Source organism: Manacus vitellinus, unplaced genomic scaffold, assembly GCF_001715985.3.
Source record: "Manacus vitellinus isolate BGI_N305 unplaced genomic scaffold, ASM171598v3 scaffold_6_pilon, whole genome shotgun sequence".
NCBI lineage: Eukaryota > Metazoa > Chordata > Aves > Passeriformes > Pipridae > Manacus > Manacus vitellinus.
Genome location: NW_021940750.1, coordinates 11,308,879 through 11,332,190, shown reverse-complemented (window position 1 = coordinate 11,332,190; position 23,312 = coordinate 11,308,879). Strand labels below are relative to the sequence as shown.

The 23,312-nt window shown below is 34.9% G+C and overlaps 1 protein-coding gene across 1 annotated transcript in view; it reads right to left on the bottom strand.

Annotated features, from left to right (window-relative positions):
- LOC103758800 (formin) overlaps positions 1 to 23,312 on the bottom strand; it is a 126,553-nt gene that overhangs the window by 56,939 nt on the left and 46,302 nt on the right. The window contains exons 6-8 of the mRNA XM_008925092.2: positions 14,517 to 14,604; positions 4,938 to 4,999; positions 2,365 to 2,453 (exon numbers count right to left, since the gene is read on the bottom strand). Coding sequence (XP_008923340.2) covers positions 2,365 to 2,453; positions 4,938 to 4,999; positions 14,517 to 14,604 — 239 coding nt within the window. The remainder of the gene's footprint in view (positions 1 to 2,364; positions 2,454 to 4,937; positions 5,000 to 14,516; positions 14,605 to 23,312) is intronic.

The following is a 23,312-nucleotide window of genomic DNA, read 5'->3' as shown; positions in this document are numbered from 1 at the left end:
GATTTAAACTGAAGTCCAAGGAAAGCTGTCTTCAAAGAGAAGCTAAGGGCATTGCTTGGACAGCAATTATAAATTGCTCTCTACTTCCTGAATCAAACTACATACAAAACAGGAAAGCTCAGTACCATATTTGGCTACTACTTCCTTCATTAGTACTTATTTCACAGTAGAAAGGACTTTACAGAGAATATTCTACAACTAAAAAGGGTCTTGGAAACTAGCTAAAGCATCTGTATCCTGTTAGTAAAGCTCCAAATTGTGGCCAATTTTGCATATAAATCTTTATCATGGTAATGAATATTAGCATTTAACAACTATTATCATGAAGCATAATTTAGGAGGGTATTGTTATGTTGCTGTCATACTTACAGTTTGTGCCAAATTTAACATGACAGCAAGATAAATCAAAATCACACGTGCAGGAGAACATCAATGATACCACTAAAGCTTTTTATTTGTCTGGTAATCCATGCATGTAATGGTTTCCTTTAGACTTCAGTGAATTCACATCAATGGTTTCATTATATGAATGCCTACTGTTAGTATTTGCAACCATTTGATAAATGGTTCAGTTTACACTTTTGCTCTGATCCTCATAAAAAAAATACACGAGGCTTATGCCCTGTATATATTTTTTAATCACACATGCAAATTTAACATTCTTCTGTCTTTAACCTTTTATGGAACTAATATGCACAGTAGAGTTCCAAAAAATTTCCAGTTCTGCATTTAGGTTGACTTAGAGGTTGACTTCGACAACAAAACCAGTGGCATCTGATCTACTGAGTTTTCAGAAAGGACATTATTTTGAAGGTCCAACAAAATTTACATAAGCGCATAAAGTAAATTGTTTCCCCTCAAGTTACACTTAAAAAGGCTAATTCTCTTAACCCATGTAGTTTAATAATAGGGTAAAAAGGGGATAATTAACAGTTTCAGAGAGAACACAGAGAGTAATAATTGACAAAAAATAGCTTTTTTCTTTGACACTACTATTTCACTCTGAACCACCAGAGGTTACTGCTTTATTTACAGTTTATTTTTACTTATGGAACAATGATAGCATAAATTCAACTTTGTATTTAATGAAGATTAACCTCTCTCCACTATAAATTACAAAAAAAGACAACCTCTGATAGCTCTAGAGGTCTACAAGATTCATATTCTTCAGAAGACAAAATGTATTCATATTTATTTAACTCGGATATACAGCAAACAGACTGCCAAAGATTCAAGCTCTGGAAAACATCAGCTAGTCAAACAATGTATTCTTATGCCCCAAGCCAATGCAATGAAAGCCATGGAAATGGGATGCAAAAACAAGCCAGTATATAAACTTTACAAATATTTGTTCTATTAAGTCTTACTAAAGAACAACAGTTACTCTTACTCGAGTAAGATAATAGCCTTATCTCCTAACACTAGCCTATTCCCTAGTGGGCTGTCACAAATTGAGTACTTAACTGCTTATGGTAGGAGAAATAGAAAAAATTATCTGTTCTTCAGCACTAACATTTTAATGGGAAAAAGGTATGAAAATGTAATACTTCTGACATCAAACAATCATATACTATCTCTGCTATTTCAGTTATTCCCCTCCCTACCCTTTCTTACATCAAAGACAGCAGAAAAGATAAAACAAGACAAGATGGAAAAGGAAACAAGATGACAAAGAGGCCTCAGTGCAGGAAGATCAGAAGAAGAGAGTAAGAGTACAAAAGGGAAAAGTAGTGAAGTAGCAGAAGGCAAATACTACTGGTAGGCCAAAATCTAAAATCAAATGTATACTCTAAAATAAAATTCAGGATTATATGACGAATTAAATAGTCCGTGGAATCTTGAGGATTCTCTCACAGTGGTCTAAGGTGTATTACAACAGAAGGAGCAACACTTAAGAAGTTTTTCATCCCAACAGTTGTCACTGGCCACAACGGTCCCAGGAGAGGAATGGTGGAACTAGTAAGCATACACTGTGTCTTTGTCACAAGACTCACCAAAACCCTCTGTTCATGCAGCTCTTTCAAATAATTAACAACAAAAATCAGTCCGGCCCTGCTTTATGACATGTTAATTTAGCACTAAACGCCCTAATGGAACGATAACCCTTTTACAAACATGAGAATGGGAACAGAAATTCTTATTGATTCAAGGCTACATATTTTATCAGTTCTTGTGGTCCAAGTTCATGTAATAAAATGTCATTTCTGAAAAAAGTTACGTAATAAAGGCAAAGTTTACCTCATGCCTTGAAATACACAAAAAAATTTATAATTACTTACCAAAAATTATGTATCAAAATTGCTTTCAATATATCATCGAAGGACTGCATTATATAATGATAAAATATTATGAAACAAATCTTACTGCTCTGGTTTATCCAGAAGCTTCAGTTCCTCCTCTTTTGAAGTCTGATAATATTGCTTGATTTTCTCCAGTTCATCCTTTTGTGCTCTCTGAGTGAATTAATACAAAGTAATTAGTTACTAATTAATAAGAAATTAATAAATTTTACCTGTTTGCTTGCAAGCAACAACTGTATTTTTTTATTAGGAAACATTTAGTCTATGCAAAAGAGTGAAGCACAAAGATCCATGAAAAATTCCTTCAGTTCCCTGCATGCCATTTACTACCAATGGCCATGGAGTACAGCATCCTTGTGCAAATATTGCTACAGGATGCTTCACAAAGTTTAGGTCAGGAAGGTATCTGTGACATCTCCACAGTCCAGTGTAAATGTGGAGATTTCAAGTTTGCTTTCAAGCAACTTCAGAGTCACACAGTTCATGAATGCTATATCCTTAATCTATACAGCAAGCTGGGGTAACTACAACAATCCAGGAGTCTGATGAGATAAATTCAGCATGATAGCACAAAACAGGCCTAAAGTGAGGACAGTATTTTTCAGGCAGCTCAGGAGAGAACACTGATAGGTGTTACACCTTTTTCTACATTTTAATCTGATTCCAAAGGCACTCCACTGTTTAAAATTTCTGACATTTAAAAACTAAGTCATCAAGAGAAATAAACATCTCAATGTGCCTTTTTTTATGTTTATACAATATCCTGAGTTGGAAGGGACCTACAAGGATTGTTGAAATCCAACTCCTGGCCCTGCACAGGACAGCCTCAAGAATCACACCATGTGCCTGAGAGCACATGCCAAACACTTCTGGAACTCTGGCAGGCTTGGTGCTGTGAGCACCTCCATAAAGAGCCTGTTCCAGTGCTACCCTGTGGGTGAAAAATCTTTTCCTTTACGTCTAATCTAAATGTCCCCCGACTCAGCTGTAGTTGGTCAACCAGGTGGGTTCCCTGGTCATAAAAGGAAATTATGTTTGACAAGTAGGACTGTCCTCTCCCGAAGCCATGCTGGCCGTGACCGATAACTGCACTATCCTTCAGGTGTTTTTCAACACCTCCCATGATAGTCTTTATAGTTTTACCATGCACTGAAGTGGGACTGACAGGCCTGTAGTTTCCAGGGTCATGCTTCTTGCTCTTCTTGAAAACTGGGAGAGCGTTAGCCAGCTTCCAGTCAACTGAGACATCTCCAGATTCCCAAGACTATTCAAAAATCATCAAGAGAGGCCTCGTGATGATATCAGCCAGCTCTTTGAGGATTCTGGGATGAATCCTATCAGGCCCCAGATTTGTAGGGATCCAGTTGCAGAAGCAGATCTCACACAATTTCAGGGTCAACTGGGAGTTGATCATTCTCACAGTCATGGTCCTCTAGCTCAGGGCATGGGAACTCCCCTGGCCTGTCATTCATCAGTGTTGAAAACAGAGGCAAAGAAAGTGTCAAATACCTCTGCCTTGTCTCTGTCCGTGTTTGTGAGGTGACCATCCTCATCCTGATGTTATTTATGCACTGCCCTTTGCTTTTAACATATTCTAAAAAACTCTTTTTTATTGTCCCCCACATTTCTGGCCAGCTTCAACTCCAGCTGAGTTTTGGCTGCATAAATTTTCTCCCTACAACAGTGAATAGCATCTCTATATTCCTCCCACATGAGTTTGCCTCTACTGGGCATACACCTTTTTTTTTTTTGACTTAGCTCCAAAAGAAGATCCCTGTTCAGCCAAGCCAGTCTTCTGCCTGGTCTGCTTGATATCTGACATTTTGGAAACTGCCTGCTCCTGTGCCCTTAAAGAGGTGATATTTAAAAAGTGATCAGCACTGATGGACCAGAGCACCTTCAAAAGCGTTTTCCCAGTCGACTTATTCACTACTTCCCTGAGCACCCTGAAGTCAGTTCTCATTGCCCAGGGCTGAGGTTTTGTTGGCACTTATCCTTCTGTCAACAGAGATTTTAAATTCATTCAACTGATTAACCTAAATTCACTCAATTGCTTTGTGGCCACTGTGGCCATGCCATGGTCAAGACCAATCACCACTTCACTCACAAAACCTTCTCTGTTAATAAGAAACAAATCAAGGAGGGCATCTTTCCTGGTCAGCTCCCTTACTACCTGTACCATGAAGTTATTATACAGGTGTTTCAGCAATCTTCTGGACCTGTTTGTCCCAGCTGTGTGATGCTCTCAGTTAACATCTGGCAAGTTGAAGTCTCCCACAAGAACAAGGGCAGTTGATTTGGAGATGTCCCTAAGTTCCTCACAGAATAATTCGTCACCATCATTGTCCTGGACAAGAGGTCCATAGTAGACTCCCACGATGACATCTGCTTAATTTGTCCCTTAATTCTTACCCAGAGGCTCTCATCTCTGCTACTGCCAATTGTAAGCTCCATATATTCCAGTCCCTCCATTCCATATGTCACCCTATGTTACCTATTTTATTAGTGGTAAATTCCCTACAGAATTTTTCTACATAAGGTCTGTAGTCTAAAATTACAACATAAAATAGAACTTTATTTATTCTGTGTCTGAAATACTATGGTGATTAACCACATCGTTGCCCCGTCTTTACTTACATTTTCATATAGTGCTTCCAGTGTTTCTAGATCTACTACAGAGTCATCAACGCACAGTATAGCTGTATAGAATACAAACACAAATTAGATGCTAGAAAACATACTTAAAGAGTTCAATTCTTTTTCCTGAGAAATGTACTAACCTAGTTAAAGGACATATGTATCCAGTTTGTATTTTACTATTTTCAGTGTTTTATTTTTGTTCTAACTTCAAATCACAGTACTCATGGAAGAACATTCTATAAAGTCTGTCTTAGGAGAATAGAGTTCTACTGTCCCCCTCTAATACACTCAGCAGTCAAAGATATGACCAGTCAAGTACTCAGTTGATTGCGTACAGTGAAATGAACAGCACAGATTTCCTGTTAGCTTAGAAGGCTGGATAGGAAGGAATTGAGAGTTAGGGTATTTAGGTCTCTCTAGGTGTACAGGAGATCAGGGAGATATGCTTGTCTTGGAGTTAGCCATCTTGGGAAGTAGACAAGTCAACAAACTTGCAAAACTTGCAACTTGCAAATTTGCAAGTATAAAAGACTGTGCTAGAGTTTTTAAATTACCTTCAGCAGTCTCATGTTTAAGTTAGCTTTACCCACTAGAAAACTACCTACATGACAATTTCTGGATAAATACTTTTCAATATCACACAGAAACACATGAAGTACACTCTGATGATTAATTATGCCTCATTACCAAAAATGAGAAGTCTCAAAATCTCTCCTATCTTAGTTTCAGATTTTACTAAATGTGGAATATGACACTAGGTGCTTCCAACATTTGAAAATCCCATTTCTTAGGCAAGTGTTGGTACTCTTCTGAAAACTAAATGGGATTATTTCACTGTGCTTTCTAATGCACTCTAATGTTAAATTCCAGGAAGCTAAGAGATGCACAATGGAATGGAAATAACTGTGGATGTTTAAATCTTTTGAAATCAGCTTTTCCTTGAGATCCATAATGGGACTGGGCACAATTTTTGAACTCATGACTTATGTTTAAATATTACTGAGAACATTAATCCCAAAAAAATCAAGCTTAAGGCCTCTACCAATTTTCCATGTAACCACTGACTCATCATTAGCTACTACCTGATAACTTTTGATTTTAATTTTATTACATTTCTTCAAAGGAAATTTGACTGCTTCTGAATTTAGAAGATTTTAAAAGCTCTTGCTGCATTTGCAATCCATGTTTGAAAGGGGCAAGGCACACATCTTTAAATAATTATTTAAAAGTAATAAGCTTTCGCCTGCTCTACCACCTACCCCATGATTTTACATTGTGAAATTTACCAGCAGGCTAGTAAATTTTCCCTGTGGCAGGCTAATTAATTTTATTAAAAGGTCCAGTGACATTTAGAATGCTTTAAAATTCTGCTTGTCAATTATGATTCTGTCTGTTGACATTACACCTTGGTTAGAAGTAAAGAATTATAGAGAAAACAGTATCAGTGAAAAAAAGCAGTATCTCCAACTATTTTTGTCCCACTGCAAAGATTCAAAAAAGCTCAAGCGTGTAACCAAATGTAAAGCCTGAACAACTGAGACTGACAAAAATCTTTGTTTAAAGAAAAGTCATTAGGGATTGAATTTAAGAGATGTCTCCTGTAAGACAGTTTCAAGAGTTGCACTATCTTCTGTATTATCCAATGTAATTTCAAAAGAACTTAAGAGATTGGAAAATCTCTTGGAAAATTGGTTTCACGGCTCAATATATTTAATTGTGAAGATTTTAAAATATTTAATTGAGTTCAGAAGCTTCCTTTGTGGTTCAACATTCATCCTATTTTAGAATATTCTCAAATCTGCTTACAAGGAGAAATTTATTTGTCTAGAGTTATGTAGAAAAGGTAACTTATTGGAGACAAACTGAACCTTTATTAGAAATGCAAAGCATGTAACTAATAGTCAATTTTTTAGGTACAAAACTATTATGATGACAGGAAGTAGTTTAACAAAAAGAGCACTTTAATAAGAATATTAAGAGTTTTACACCTAACTGAAATTTTTAGCCAGAGATTTGTCACCAAAAAGGCCCCAGAATCACAAAGCAGTTTTTAATGCTCTATTATCTTATCCATGTTTCTGTACTCAACATCAGTTCTAACAAATCATCATTTTGAAGTGACATGATAAAACAAAAAGCGTCTGAGATTAAACTAACAAAATACAACCTCATAAATCACAGAATTAATAATAATCAGTGTTAAGAAACATATATTGAGTTATTTTCTCTCTTTGAACAAGTATGTGATTGTATAAAAGTTCCAGGAAAATATTTTCTGATTTACAACTTGCACTGCTAAAATTGGCAATGTCCATGCAGACAACCTGCAGTTAAAAATCTGGCCATATTACTCAATTTAATGATAGCTGGACATCTTAGGATGCCAATGTATGTAGAGACACATTCCCAAGAAGTCAGAAGTACTGCCAAAATCTACATAGCCTCCTTTATTTCATCTTTATGTATTTTAATATCTTCATCCTTCTCTATTTTTTTCACTCAAACTGATTGAACTTTATGCCATACACATTTGGAGCAGAAGACAAAAACATGTAAATTTTATGAAGACTAGCCCATTTTTTTGAAAAGAAGCATTGATTTTGAAAAGCTGGAAGAAACCTCCAAATTCACAGGTGTCTTAGTATTCTTACTCTAAAAATATGGCATGAACAATACATTCAAGGTATGTTGAATAAATTAACTTGAATTTCAACAGCTGAATAAAACCCCATTACACTAGATCAAAGAAACTAATTATTTTGATTTCTACTTAAAGGAACAAAAGCTTCTTAATTTTTCTGTGAAAAACAAACCCCACTTTTAATGATATGTATATTAATATTATCAAAATTAATATGAACCTTGGTAAGTTTTTCAAAATGCTCTTCCTGATACAGTGAACTTAACCATAATACGTTACTGCATTAAATCTCATTATATTGAGACTTACGTAAGTGTAAGTAATATAGGTGAAGTATCATAAATCTACAAAAGAGGCTCCAAAACAATTAATAGCTATTACAATATCAATCATCATTGGTGATTTTTACTTTCATCTTGCTTTCTAGTTAGCTGTCTTCCTTACACTGTCAGTTTAGTTAGAATATTTCACCTACACCTCACAATATGTCAAAAGGAAGTAGACTCATGCTGTGAAAAGCTGGTAATTTTATTGGGTTCCTCTACCTTTAAAAAATCTGTTACTTGGCCAAGTCTGGTTTCTGAGATCCTTTTTTGCAGGGAAATTGAGGCAAACATTTTTATGTGGCCTATGGTGTCTGCTCACAAGAAGAAGAATTTATATACACAAGGATCATTAGTGCAGGGTTGCACCCATTAGGCTATAATAACCGTCAGTAGGACAAAAAACAGATCAGCATCATGCATTCAAACTAACAGGCACACATAAAAATACTTGCCAACTACATTTCCCATACAAAGCATTGCTTTGAATATAAACTTATACCAAAGGTATTTAACATAATTCACTTTTAAAAAATGAATCTAACAGATTCCCTGCTGCACAGATTTCTCATACTCTGATCACTTCAAAAATGTAAACCAAAGAAAAGCTGAGAATTTAAAGCATACTGTGTGCAGTCTACAGACAACTTTAGAACTTAGAAGTTAAAATGAAAAATATACTTATCTCCTCTTAACAAGCTTAAATACCAACAGTCTTAAGTCTGACTTTGATATACAGCCTCACTCCTACTAAACACATTTTGGTTAAATCAGGATTTAAGTCCTGCTGACAGAGCTTACATATACTCAGCAATATCAAACCACTTAATATGGCAATTAGACTGTGAAATATGAAGAAATCACCTTAACTGTTCTCTAATGATAAAACAAAAATACATTATTTAAATAAAAAGAGCTTGCCAAAGGTACATGTATTTGACCTGGAAGTATTTAATTGTTTTATATTCTACATTCTGTTGAGTAAGGCTTGATTTCATGGGAATATGCAGCCCATCACTGGGAAACTGAAATTAAATTGTGACCAATCTGGTCAATTAGACAATGACAACAACTGTTAAATACAAATCCCTACATGGCAAAACTGCCTAAAATATCCAAATCACTTTTGTTTACTTCTGACAAATTGATACGTTATAAACTTATTTAAAGGTTTTCTCCACTATTTAACTGTCATTCAACACAAAAAAATACACATAACAAAGAAGCACCATGGGCACAGTGTGGGTTTAGAAAACTAAGAAAGCTCAACTCCTGAAAGAAGTCATGAGTAAAAGATTCTAGCACTAATGTTAACCTACTCACATCATGTTGGATGCCCAAGGCAGATTCATAAAAATGTATGTTGTGAATTTTCCCGAAAAAGAGAATTTAATTTTAAAGAAAATTTAATTTTAAAGAAAACCGTTTCCCAACTTCTGAGGTGGGTATGCAGCTATCTCTATACTTCATGCATAGTATACAGTATACATAGAATGCATACATGTCATGTTCTGTGTAGGTGGGAAAGTCACTCAACTTTAGAACAACAGTTTTTAAACCCTTATAATCCATACTTCCACTTTCACTTTCAGCTGAAACCCCATAAAACTCTTTGCACATAGTGCAAGTAAGAAATATTCCAAAGCAATTCTCTTTACCCAGAAGTATTTCCAAAATATAGCAGAGAAACTGCTGCATGGTATGGCTAATACACAAATTGGAGCTGTCTTGGAAGAGTTTGGCTTTAGCATATAACACATAGTCTTTAGGATGCTAAGAAAGTGCCTGGTTAACAATGATACTGGTCTCTAAAGTTCAGATGTGCTGTAAACTATAAACTGCACTAAGAAAATGCAACCTATTTGCATAACTGCTATGATCTCTCATCAGAGGAAGATCACACAGCAATCATGGGATGATTAGAAATGTAATACTGAATTAAAATGATTATTAGACTGATCATCAGTCTGACTGAGTTAATCTGAAGTTCACATTCCTCCAATTATTTACTTCAGTATGTTGACAATGGAAGGTAAATCATTAAGCTGAAGAAAACCAGTCAGACATTTTTCAATTGGTTGACTGACATTGTACAATACTATCATAACTATGTTTTTTCTCGACAGTTTGTCCCCTTCTGTGGCATGATAGTTCTTTGCATTGCTCACCATCAGAATATTATTACTGTGACACTGTAATAAAAATATATTCTGCTATTGGGGAGAGACAAAAACACCACAAAAAACAATGAAGGTGAATCTACAAAAGCAGATGGTATGATCTAGGCTTTTTAACAAATTCCACTCTAATCCATCCCATCTAAGTGTGATCAAATACATTTCTCTAACATTTTCAAATCTTAATGTGCTTCTGCATAGATAATTTACAGAGCTGGTGAACACAGGAATGTTCCAAATGTCCAATAAACATACCAGGTCCCCATATGTGGTATTACAGTTTGGCCAGTGCTACTCTGATGTAATAAATGGAGTCTTGGACAATATATTTAATTGTTTAAAATCTAGGAAAAAAAATACTAAATTAGCATTAGTCTCAATGCTAAGGATCAATGTTATTTTCCTCTTTGTTATATAGACTACATTCTGTCAGTATTGTAGTGCTACAGCGCAGCTACTCTTGCTTTGGCAAAGGTACCAGCAAAGCCTGTAGTTGTTCTGTGGGGAGTAATATGGCACTTTACTACCACAAAGAGTACAATAAGCTATAAGGTGTGCAGCTGGTGTGATCTACTGCATCTTACAGATTAATCCCATGGAAAATATACCACCATGTATACCAGCAGACCACCTAGTTAATGTGTCCTGATGGAAATCAGGGTTATTACTAAAACATTTCCAGCAATACAGAGAAGCGGAACTTCTGATGCCCTACAATTTTAGTGGCACAATGCAGGTGCTGTGGAGGTAGGGAGGGATTTGGGGGAATTACTCCTTTGAACATAGGCATCTACATTTTATTAACATCCCATATTCTGAAACTGAAAGTTTGTGGGCCTCCCCACAATTTTGCCAGTTAAGTCTTGAACAAAGATCTCAGTAGCTCATGCAAAGCCAGCACAGATGACATACACTGCAGAAAAGAGCATTATTATGTTTTTCCAGTGCACTACTATTGGTAGCTACTATATTGGAACTGTCTCAGCAAGTGGAACATTGCCTTGTAAAAAGTTGGACCAAGGGCCCACAGAGGGTTTTCATATACAGTTATAATCAGCATTTCCCATTACAAACAGAACTGAATCACCTCACTGTGGAGCGAGTTATAATATTTCAACAGCAAAGCCACACAAATAGTCTTGAGCCACAAGTTTGTCTCTCAAGCTGTGAGATTTCAGCTGAACAATGACAGGAAAAGATACAAGTGGATTAATACAAAATGGAGATTACTTCTCTAAGTGTGTACTGTTAAAGCATGTCCCTTACCTAACAAATGATCTCCACTATTCCTCACCTCTTCTTTTTAGAGGTTTTAAAAAAATATGGAGAAAGAGCCTTAAAAATAATCTCAAACCTATGCACAATCTGATTATTGCTATTTGTCTTTTCAATATAAAGATCCAATATAGCATACTGAGTCAGACAGGTTTTCTGCCTGCTTCTTCTGCTCAGGAAATGAATAGTATTAATAGTGGTCTAACTAAAAACTATACTATTTTCACAAGTACCAGATTCACCAGTGTTCTCAGAACATTGCAGGACCTAGGATTTGTTCTTCTCTCCCACCTATCTAGAAGATATTAGGACAGGTGCAGCATGACAGTGTCAACTTTTCCTCTGCATCATATAATACCAACACTACTCAAAATAATAATTCAGTTTTACATTGTCTTCTCCCTAGACTGTACTCAGACACAGAATGAATTTAAACTTATCTGCAAAGGATGCATTTCACTCTCTCAAACCAAACGTGTGGAAGATTCCCTTCCTGAAGTGTGGCAGCTGGCTCATCATCAGATGCAAACTGAAGCATCTGAGTGCCAGATATGGTCACTTGCTTGTTTTGCACTGCCAAGTTATCTACAGAATATGCTGTGAAGTTATGTGCTTTAATATGAGAGCATAATCCTATAGATGCAGAAATCTCTCACTATTTTAAAGGACCGTGTAATTTTTCTCGTGATTTCTCGTTTTGTCTTCTCTACAACTTTGCATGCATCTGTATGCACAGGGCAGTTTATTTGAGTTTTTCCTCTTTATTTCTGTAACTGCTACATACAGTAGAGCAAACAGTATACTATACATAGACAGTAAATTCATTTGTACATAACTTTTCAACAAACACTGTCAGAAAAACTTGAAATATACTTTTTTAATTTTTTACTTTCGTTTGCCTCAAGTTTCTCCATTCTCCATTGCAAGTGGTCAAAGACCACTAACTTTTCCCTGTTTTTCATCTACTGAATTAGGCCATGAAAATTGGCTTGAAAAAAGAGATGAGTGCTTAATTTGCATGTTTCTTAGAGGTAGCTCTTAGTAACTTCACTTTGTAATGAAAAAACCCACAATCCTTGACAGTCATGACCCTATGATCACATGCTTTTTTGGTTAGGTGTTATCATGAGCCATTTAGCCTATTACGAATTTTTTTCATCCAGTGCATTGACTACAGTAGGCTTCAAATAATTTTTCTGCTGACAGGCAGGACTGCACACAGATTTAATTTACATAAAATGCTATGGGAAAAACAGACACTAAAAGAGAAACAAGATCATTCCACTTTTGTCTTCATATTCGTATGCATTTCTAAAGGTCCCCTCTATATAACAATGTTTTCCCTCAGTCTTGTGAACTGGGGTTTTTTCCCTAGGTAGTCACTGAACACAGATTTTTATTAGAATCACTCATCCTGCTTTGTAATTTTTTTTTTAAAGTTCCACTAACAGTATTCCCAAATTGTGTTTGTAACTCCTAGCTCTTTCCATAAGCAAGAGACAGCATATCCTATTGCCTCCTTGAGCAACACATGTGGTGACAGGCCAGTCATTTGCTACCTCAGACTAGAGAGGGTGATGAGTTATAAACTTTTCTTCAGTGACAGCACTTGTTTTGTTGTCTTTCTCGTCCCAACACCCTAATTTTCATTAAACTTGTAGGACTACATTAGCTATGTCTGCACCTGCAAGTAGTGTAGTTTTTAGATTTGTAGACAGCAACAGCTGATGCTGAGGATTCAGTGTTCACACTATACACATTTCAGGGAGTTTTAACTATCTCTGATTTGATCCTGGGGTATTTAGAGCCTGCTATAGGTGGACACTACTGGCACTCTCCTAAAGCAAATCTCAATTTAATTCTGAAGGATGTTTGTGCACTCTGAAACTGCTCTGCATTGCTTTGCAATGCAAATACAGCAAAGGGGATAACTGGTAAATATGATTCAAAAGTGCACTGCTGATTCAAGCTAAAAATGCTAATGTATACATACCCAAATATTTGAGTCATTATGTTCTCTTAAATTTGGCATAAATTGGTCAGAGGTTTTCAAAAGCTATAGGAGTATAGCAAACAACTAAGAGAGAGATAGAGATGTTCTATTTTAGTAGAACATCATGGCATGGAAAAAAAAAAGTAATAAAAACCATCTCTGAAGATACTAAAGAATACCACCCAGTTTTTATAATGAAGCTTCTATCGTATCCCTATGCTGCTGTAACTTCTGCCAGCAAATTATTCAGACCTTTAGTAACAGCAGTTTTTTTCCATCTCATTCTGATACCTTTCACACAATACTGGCAGGCATAAAGTTATTCCTTCTTTTCCTTATTCCCTTGCATCCCAAGAGACATCTGTAAGCCCTTTTGCTTTTAAAGTGCTAGATGCTCAAAGGCTCTTTTGAAATTAATAATAATCAATGCCAGCAGCATCTCAACACCCTACCCAGTATTTGCATGTGATGGAGGGAAAACAATAGCAAAAAAGGAGACATCAACTTGAGTTCTTCCAGCAGTTGTTTTAAATGGTGAATATTTTCCTTTTCTTAATGTGAAAAAGAAATAAACAATATCCTTAAACAATATCTTTTTAAATCCAGAACATAAGCAGACTCTCAACTACCCCAGTGTTCTGAAAAATCTGTATTTCTCTACAGTTGTACTAGTAAACTCAAATAATGTCTACCAGTAATGGAATTTACACACTGAGTAGCTCTACTCTTTGAAAAATGCCATCCAGTAATTTTCTTTCTGCTTGTTATGTGGTAACATAATTTTGGGATGCTAATGAAGCAAAATTTAAACATTAAACAAATAATGACTGCATGTTTGAAGACCTAAAGATTTATGTATAAGTCATCCATTTAATTTTTTTGGTGGAGGACTTGCTTTAGAAAAAGCAGGGAACTGCAGGGGAGAAATATGAAAATACTGAACTGAAAATTATATGCTAACTGGAATGCTACAGAAGGAGCTGTACCTAAATTCAATTTTGATTATTAGGTGGAACTTTTACATACAGTGGAATATACTGGAAAAATTATTATTCTGATAGCTTAGAGGACTATATTCAAAGCACAATCTGTAATGTAAGACATTCTCTGAGGGCTATGAGAAAATATCCAAGGAAGTACAATATACTAAGTGTAAGAAACACCTACCTTGTTGAATATCCTTCATCTCCAGATGCAAACTTGATATTAAAATTCCTACGGTTTGAGACCGTTTTCCATCCAACAATTTGGTAATCTAGAAAGATGAAGCAAAATGATCTGAGATCAAATGAACACCCTACAAAGGATTCATTCACTTTAACAACAGAAGCTAATTTGTGAATTGAATTCAATGTTTCTCCAAACATCAAACCATTTTATTAACTAAATGTGGTAGTAAGACCTTCATCTTATCTTCATGCTCTGCACCTTAACAAACAGCTTATAAACACAAGACTGAATTAACACCAGGTCTAGTAAAGAACATCACTTCTTACTTGTAGGATGCTATTAAACAGGTGGGAAAAAAAAGGCACATAGGATATTTATTCTGGAATATAGTTTTTCCCCCTTCTTCTTAAGGTGAAATTTAAGAATTATTTAAGACACTCTACATCCCAAGTTCCTTAGCTTGTCTGCTAGTTTACATTTCAATGTGAACACGTTTATGTCTTCTTTTTGAACAAAGGATCAACTCCTGACCAAGAGGAATTGAAGAATTGTCTTTTTGTGCCCTCTCAACACTCTTTCTGGAACACTAGGCACTACTGAAAGTATTTCTTTCACTCTTGTCTGAATGTGCTTATCCCACATTGTTGACACTTCACAGGGATTTGAGGATTTTGTTTGGGTACCAACACTTGATAGTATAATATACTGACATTCAGATTGTAATATTTTCAGATGTCAGTTGGGGGAGAAGAAATAAAAGGAGAAAGGGAAACCTTAAGGAAGTTATTTTGGCTGGTTGAAATTAGTGACAATGATGTGGATCAGTCCATAAATAAAGTAAAATAAACCATCAGACTTTTGGAAGTGTAGTTCCGATATTGGAAATGTCAAAAACAAATTTCCCACAATGTTTGGACTGTTGTTATTTGTGATTCTGATTTCTGTCATAAGGAAGATATGACAGCAGCACATCACAAAATGCAATACAGACACAAGTTCTTAGAAGTGTTCAGATCCAAGCAGTCGTCTTACTTCCTAGTGCTGATGAACAAGAACTATTAAAAATACTAACTCATATGAAAGATTAAAACTAATAGCTATGTTTTCCAAAAATTCAGATTCTTAGTATCTGAACAATATTTAATCTATTTCTAAATTTAATTTTAATTTTTGTGTGACACTAATATTTTGATATTTAATAATGTTAAAAACTTTAAGTATAAATAAGTTATCTCTTATTCCTGTAATATTTTTATAGATGCTCACATTAGAGACGGTTAATTAAAAAAAATTATACTAACTCATACAAACATTTCCCATGTTTTATGTGATTTAGGAATATTTAACTGTGCAACTATTTAGTCATTCACCTATACAAAAATAGATTTGTTGACAAATACAGGAAAAAGAGAAATGATAGTTCTTATTTATAACAAGTTGGAGCACATGCTGATTTCAACAAAGATTTGACTGATATTTTATGCCCCTCTTGTAGGGAATCAAAATTTAATAAACTTATGTTAACATAGATATTGTATATTTTCTGCCAAAATTTGAAGAAAAATCTATCCTGAGAGATTTCTCTGCCTATATGTATGGCACGTAAGCTGGATATTAAGAAAGTAATATTATTAAAATTGTTTTCTTCCAATGACAAAGAATTCAGGTTCTTTATCTCCTGAGTACACAAGTACACAAGATGATTTGGCTACAAGTTACCTTTAATGAACACTGCAGAAGCATCGCATCCTGTTGACTGAGCAAATGTAACTAACCGCATGGTTTATCATGGTCATTTCTGAAGCTTACATGAATTTGCTGAACTCTGAAGCACATTAACTTCTTACAGGGATAATTACAGGGTTGTGTAGTATGCAATTTGTATAGCATTCACTGACCTCCAAGTTGACCTTGTTCAGGGGAAATTCATAGGTTGTCATAAACCCCATTAGACATGCCTAGTTTGAGGCAAAACCTTTCCAGACTATAGCTATTGCAGATAATATGACATTTGAAATCATTCTATTGAAGTATTTTTTTAGTGTTAATATATTCTCCAAATACAATCAAACCAGCTCACATTGCTAAGCAAGACTTCCTCCTTAAAAGAAAAAAAGGAAAGAAAAAGTGAAAAAAGAAATGAAAGAAGACCCTATGTATGTTTTAAAACTAAACCAGAGATTCATGTTTTAAAATGGCAACTGACTGTATGTTCACATGCATTTTAGACAAATGTACACATGGTCACAATTACCAGGCATCAAACTAGACACAGACTACCTAAAACAACTTCAACCAAGTAACTGAAGGTTAATACTTTATTCATTAGGGAGCAAAAATGGAGGAGAAAGACAACAGAACAGTTTAAACTGGGCATAAAACTATTCCAAACCGATAGTTATAACGTTAAGTATTATACAGGACTTCTATCATAGATTTTTAGAAACAATGTGTACCTTGTAAGATATTGCATCTAAAGATATAATCAGTAGTAAAACAGAGAACAAATTTTCAGAGATACTAATTTTGTCCCAAATTACAGCTATTCTGGGAAAGTCACTGAGAGGGAATTAAATATGTGCGTGAATTCCAAATAGAAAGGAGACACAAAAAAATCAGCACTTTTTTAGTCCAATAAAAACATAAAGCAATCAAAAGGAAAGTTTGTAAAGACTGCACTGAACTATTTAGTCTATGCTTTTAAAAGACAAATCACTGATCACTCCTCAGCATATTGGGAGTTGTTTGTAGCTGGCAGTGACAGGTAAGCAGCTAAAATCCAGCTGATGCCAGCTGATGCTGCTATGTCAGCAGGTGGGGTTTGCCAACTGCCTGCTGCTTCTCCAGACTATGAATGTATCATTCTGGCTTAGTGACAAAATTGTGACTGCTGGTGATAATTCATTTACGTCGGTAATCCATAACATTATTTGCTCTATGTGGTTTTTCCCTGTTTTTTAATGTTATTAAGTTAGTTGATTTGCTGTACACAAGTGTCTCATCTACATATTTCAAATATTTATCATCTAATTTAAAAGTGAAGATATACTGAAGCTTGAATACATTCGTAAATTATTCTGTCATTTTCATTAAAAGGTGTTTCTCTAACATAGGCAGAAATGTATTTCATTGAATACTATAAACCAGACTTCACTGTTTTGTCTAACTGCAATGTCTACATTCTGTCCAGGACACTTACTGGTGCTGAAATCTGAAGAGACTCAGTTTACTTTAGTGATTAAAAGCTAAATCCTTCCTCCTGGTGGTGCATGGATTCTTTCCACAATATTTAAATTTACTGAGAGAAGCCATAAGCTAAAGAGCTGTCCTGCATATCACAGTGTTTCCCTCTATTCCCACTCATTAACTTTTACAGTGAGTCAACCGCCTGGGCCCATAAGTAGACTGCTGAAACCCTGTTCAAACAGAAGATCACGCACAAGAAGCCAAAGATCATGCCCCTCAAGCCATTCTACATAAATACTCCAAGAGTTACCAATGAAATTTCAGAAGCTTAAGACTAGACATTATCTTTCTATTCCTACTCAGAGGAGTGCCAAGTTTAACTGTTTCTTATTTCACATGGATGAACCATTTTTAAAATATTTTAGGAGACAGAATTCTATTTACAATTTTATTAGCTTAAAAAAACCCCACTATCTTTAGCCTTTTGCTAAAGGACACACAGATGGCAATTCCTCAGGCTAAAACAGGAGGTATGAAATAAGCTAGTAAGAAACTAATTTCAGTATCTTTATTCCTATCAAAACTGTGAAAATTAGACCACAAAATAGATATTTACTCCTTATGGATACTTTCTATATTCTACTTGACTGCAGAGCTTTGTGATAAAAAGGAAATGTCAGTGATTTTTTTCAGCACACCACAAAATATAAAAAGAAAGTGAGAGTGCATCGGAAAAGCATGCACTAGCATTTTACTACTTCTGCTTTAGTTTGAACACTGTTTATTATCTTATGCAGACAGCTGAAGACAGTCATTGTGTTTCAATGCTGCAAAGCTTCCAACATTTTCTGCAATATCTGCCCTTCTTGCAGAAACACAAAATTCATTAATTGTAATTCCTCATTTAGTTAGATGGACAAAAAACTTGCTGACAGACATATCCCTTTCAGTTGAAAAAATGCAATTCACTCAAAATATTGACACTCTTCTTAAATGAGAACACATGTTAATAATTACGTGAAGTCTGTTAGAGATAATAGACAACAGAAAAGCCATTATCTTTAATGTCCTCCTGCGTCTTTGAAATGATAATCGTTGCACTAAAGGGCCAAAAATGATTGATGGACTTTCATTTGGAGTATACACCTGACACAAATTACTTGACATTTACTCTTTGTTTTGTAAGATGAAGACAGAGTGGCATCACAAACATCCAACTATCCTGTTTCTTGAAAAGATGTAGAAAATATCTTGAGTTTTTGAGGATAAATTACTAACAAGTGCTCAAATATATTGGAAAAACTAACGCAACCTCAAAATATGTGTTAAGTTTAGCAAAGGAGCTACAGAATGCATATGGAATAAATCGCAGCAAAGGAATGTTCTTTTCTAAATAATCCCTTTTTCAGAATTAGAGAGAATTAATACATAATGAATCGTGTCTTTTATTTAGTCCCAAAATATATGTCCTAATTCTGCCTTTCTTCTATTTGGTAATATAAGAATTTTGGTCCTGCAAATTTAACAGGAAAGGGAGAAACTATGGCTTGAAAACAATAACGTGCCTATCAGCTTAAAAATTTGCATGGATATGTACGGACAAGATAAATTAACATGGAATGAGTGAAAGCAAAACTGTCTGCATATAATACTTCAGTCCTTCATCTGACATGAAAATATCTATAGAAGACTTTCAGAGGTTGAGAAAGAGGTTAGATCACTCAGATTATATTCAAATCTATAAAAGCAGAGTTCTTCCAGAAACAACGATGAGGTTTGGTTTTTTGGTTGGTTTTATCTTCCAGAAAAATAGGTTACAGTTTAATGCTAATTGTTTTTTTTTTCCATTGTTTTCATAAGCAGCTATGGACCTTAATGGTACTGTACTGAATCTACTTACAGTTGAACATTTTTGGTACATAAAACTTCATAGTTTAAGTCCATTTACATTTTAGCAAATATAACTTAAAATTTGATTTTCTAAAGAGATCATACATTCCTAGACAAATATTTTTAATTGAGTGTTAATGGAAAATAGAATAGATGCAGAAATCATATGCCCAGAATGCTCCATCTGAAATCAAAGCGTAAGAAAATAAAGAAATTACGATGAACACAGTCTAGATTAACAGATGCACTTTCACAAGCATGTCAGCGATGCTTTAAAAAAAGGAGTTCAAAATATGAGTCATATTCAAAAGACAATTAAAGTCTAAATGTCCAACAGAATCAATACCTAAACTGAAGTTATGAACTAAAATAAACTGGCGGATCTAGCCCTTCTTTTTCTTGATTTCCAAGAAGCTGTAACTTCTCAGTAATACTGAAAATGGGACCACCTACAAGCATTTGAAAAAGGTTAACTAAAGACTCCAACACTTTACATGGCATAAACAGTTTTAAATCCAATGGATATTATCGAGATGAACCATACCAGTAACTTACACATTTATATTAAGCTAACTGAATTAGCCAAAATCAGAAAGAAATTTATTTGATTCATATTTAGGTGCTAATGAACTTTTGCTTTTTCCAAAAATTGCAAATTTGCCTGCTATAGATTCAATCACTTCAGAACTAACTGTGAAATAAATCCCACTCCTTCTATATATTATTTATCTACCTAGAGTCTCTGGGAAAGTCAGCAATCATCTCTTTTCCATTTCATGCACATCACCTCCAAAAAATCACTGCATTGCATTACGTCATATAAGATTATAATGAATTTAATCTTTCCATTCAAAAAATTTTTGTGAGAGAAGAATTATAATTTTAATATTTAAATATACTGCATATTATTTTGCTCAAGCCAGAAAAGACAAATTCTGCTCTCAAGACATATGTAAACACCCAGAATATTAATTTTTATCATTATCTACATAATGCTGTAGACCTTTGAATAAAAGATTGCATATTTGCAGAGAAGATAAATTCACAAGAAACAAGAGTTTCATGAATTATTTCAGAGGATGTAGAGTTGGAAAAAAATAAGTTCTTCCAAAGCTGCTAAATTTTCCAAATGGATGGATAATCAAAGAAGCATGAGCAGCGACACACTTATCAGAGCTTCTAAATCCAAATAAGCATTACCATAACTAACTACAAGTATATATGTTTACTAGAAAGTACTAGAAAGTACTAGAAAGTATCTGACTTCCATTTAACCTGTATTATGTTTACATTGTATCACTATCATTTGAATGTGCTATATTTTTCCAAAAGAAGTTATTATGTTTCTAAAAATAAATTAAATAACCCTCTATGCAGTCCTTTAAGAACTTATATCACCATTGCTGCTGGAAGGTTCTTAATTTCCCTTCCTTTTTTCCCCCACTTAGAAGCCTCTAGAAACTGTGTAACTCAGTGAGTCATTTTTTTGTCAGGCATAAAAGCAACAAATTTGGGAATTATGAAAGTGCTTCTTCTCTTGAAAAAAGGATAGCCAGCTGTTTCCATCCATATGACAATGGACAGAAAGTGGGCTTCATGCCTTTTAATTGATTAACAGTGTCAAGATGTTGAAAAGGCACTCAAAATGTCATCCATAGCATTTCTGCACTTCAGGACAGTATAAACTATATGTGTATCATTCTAAACAAACTTTCCTAAAGATCTCCCAATACAGAAGCCCAATTTCCCTAGCCAAAACTCTTCTGCATTCCATTGGTATCCTTACTGTTAAGAAACCTTTTCATAATTTTTCTTTGCAGCAGCTGCATGCACTTGGTTACACTTACTCTGCGCCCCAATCAACCTTCTCCTTTCTAGACCAAATAATCATAATAATTCAATTCTTTTCTCAGGGACTACTTTTACACTTTTCACCACTCTTATTGACTCTCTACAGTTAGCAAACTTTCTAAATGAAGGACTGTAGTGCCTAAATCTAGATGCAGTTCCTAACTGAGACATGGCTGAGTGTTTTGTCTTGCAAGCAATACTTCTACTGATCTATCCGAGTTCTGTTTTTCCTTTTGGTAGTACCCCAATTTGACAATTCGTGTTCCTCCTGTGAGCCATTATAATGGCAAGACCCTTTCTCCTAAATAATTACCCAGTCGGTTAGCTGGTTGTACCCCATCTTATTTTTAGGTAGCTGAGTATCCTTAACTGTATTAACCTGGTGGTTAACTGCATCAGCTTAGTGCTTATCCTTGTCTTTCAGACCATATCTCAGATACATGAAAGCTTTTGTACTTCAGTACATTTGAAGCCTTTTGCAAATAGGTGGTGGCTGCAGAGTTAGTATTTCATTATCGAAGTAATAAGTGAAAATACCAAAGTAACAACAAGCAGCACAGAAGCACACCAAGTCCTCACATCTTCTCCCATTTTGACACTGCACGTATATGTACGAATATAAATATAGTCTATATTATAAATATTTATTTTAGAAATTATATATTATATTGTAATTACATTATATATGTAAGAGTGTATATAACATGAATATATACTCAGAAGTTTCCCTTCTGAGCATAACCTGCCAAATGGTAATGGAAAACAGACCATCCGTTCTATTTAAACAGAATCACAAAATCAATTAGGTTGGAAAAGACCTCTAAGACCATCAAGTCCAACCTATGACTGAACACCACCCAGTCAACTAGCACATGGCACTGAGTGCCATGTCCAGTCTTCTCTTAAACATCTCCAGGGACTGTGACTCTACCACCTCCCTGGGCAGTCCATTCCAACGTCTAATCACCCCTTCTGTGCAGAAATTCCTCCTAATGTCCACACTAAGCCTCCTCTGCTGCAGCTTATACAGGACAACATTTAGATATTTCTGGAGGAAAATGGCAGATGTCTATCAGTCGTAAGCAAAAAAAGCACAGTTTACAATGATTTTTTTAATCTGTTTCACCATAAGGTGCCTACAATGTCGACATATGGGTAAGAATGGAACAAAGTGAAATTTCTATAGGTTTTTCACAGAAGCATTCATTTCATGGCCTAAGCGTGATCATTCCAAGTAGTTTCACAAAACCAATGATTCTGAGAATAAATTGAATAATACTGTTTTATGTGGAACTGCAAGAGAAATGTAAATAAATGGTAAAGATGTAATAATTCAACAGGCTACTGTTAGTCTCCTTAATTTTATAAAGCCTAGTTAAATGAGAAATTTAACTTCTCCTCTAATTCAAAAGATAAAATTTTACTTCCAGTTGCATAAGGAACTTGATTGTGAGGCATGATATACAAAAAGAAAATGCTTCTGTACTCAGAAAATTAAAATTTTGTTCCAATTCTAAATTTTCAATTGACCAAATGATGGAAAGTTGAATACTGCTAACCCCAAGTTTTTAAACTCTCACGGAAAGCCCACAGTTTGTTAACGCCATGATCATAATCCCATATGACACAGCAATAGATATTAATCTTAATTTATCTCTTACAAAATTTGTTTTTGTATTTTCACACAGTACTTTAAAGGAATCTCTTTCATTTCATTAATTTCAGGAAATATATCCCTTGTCTTAAAACAGTAAGTTTACCTTTAATACAAAAGCAGAATCATTCAAACAGTGACATGAATAATGAAGATATCTTTGCAATACAATACACTGGTTGCTCGAAAAATTGGTATTTATTATTATATCA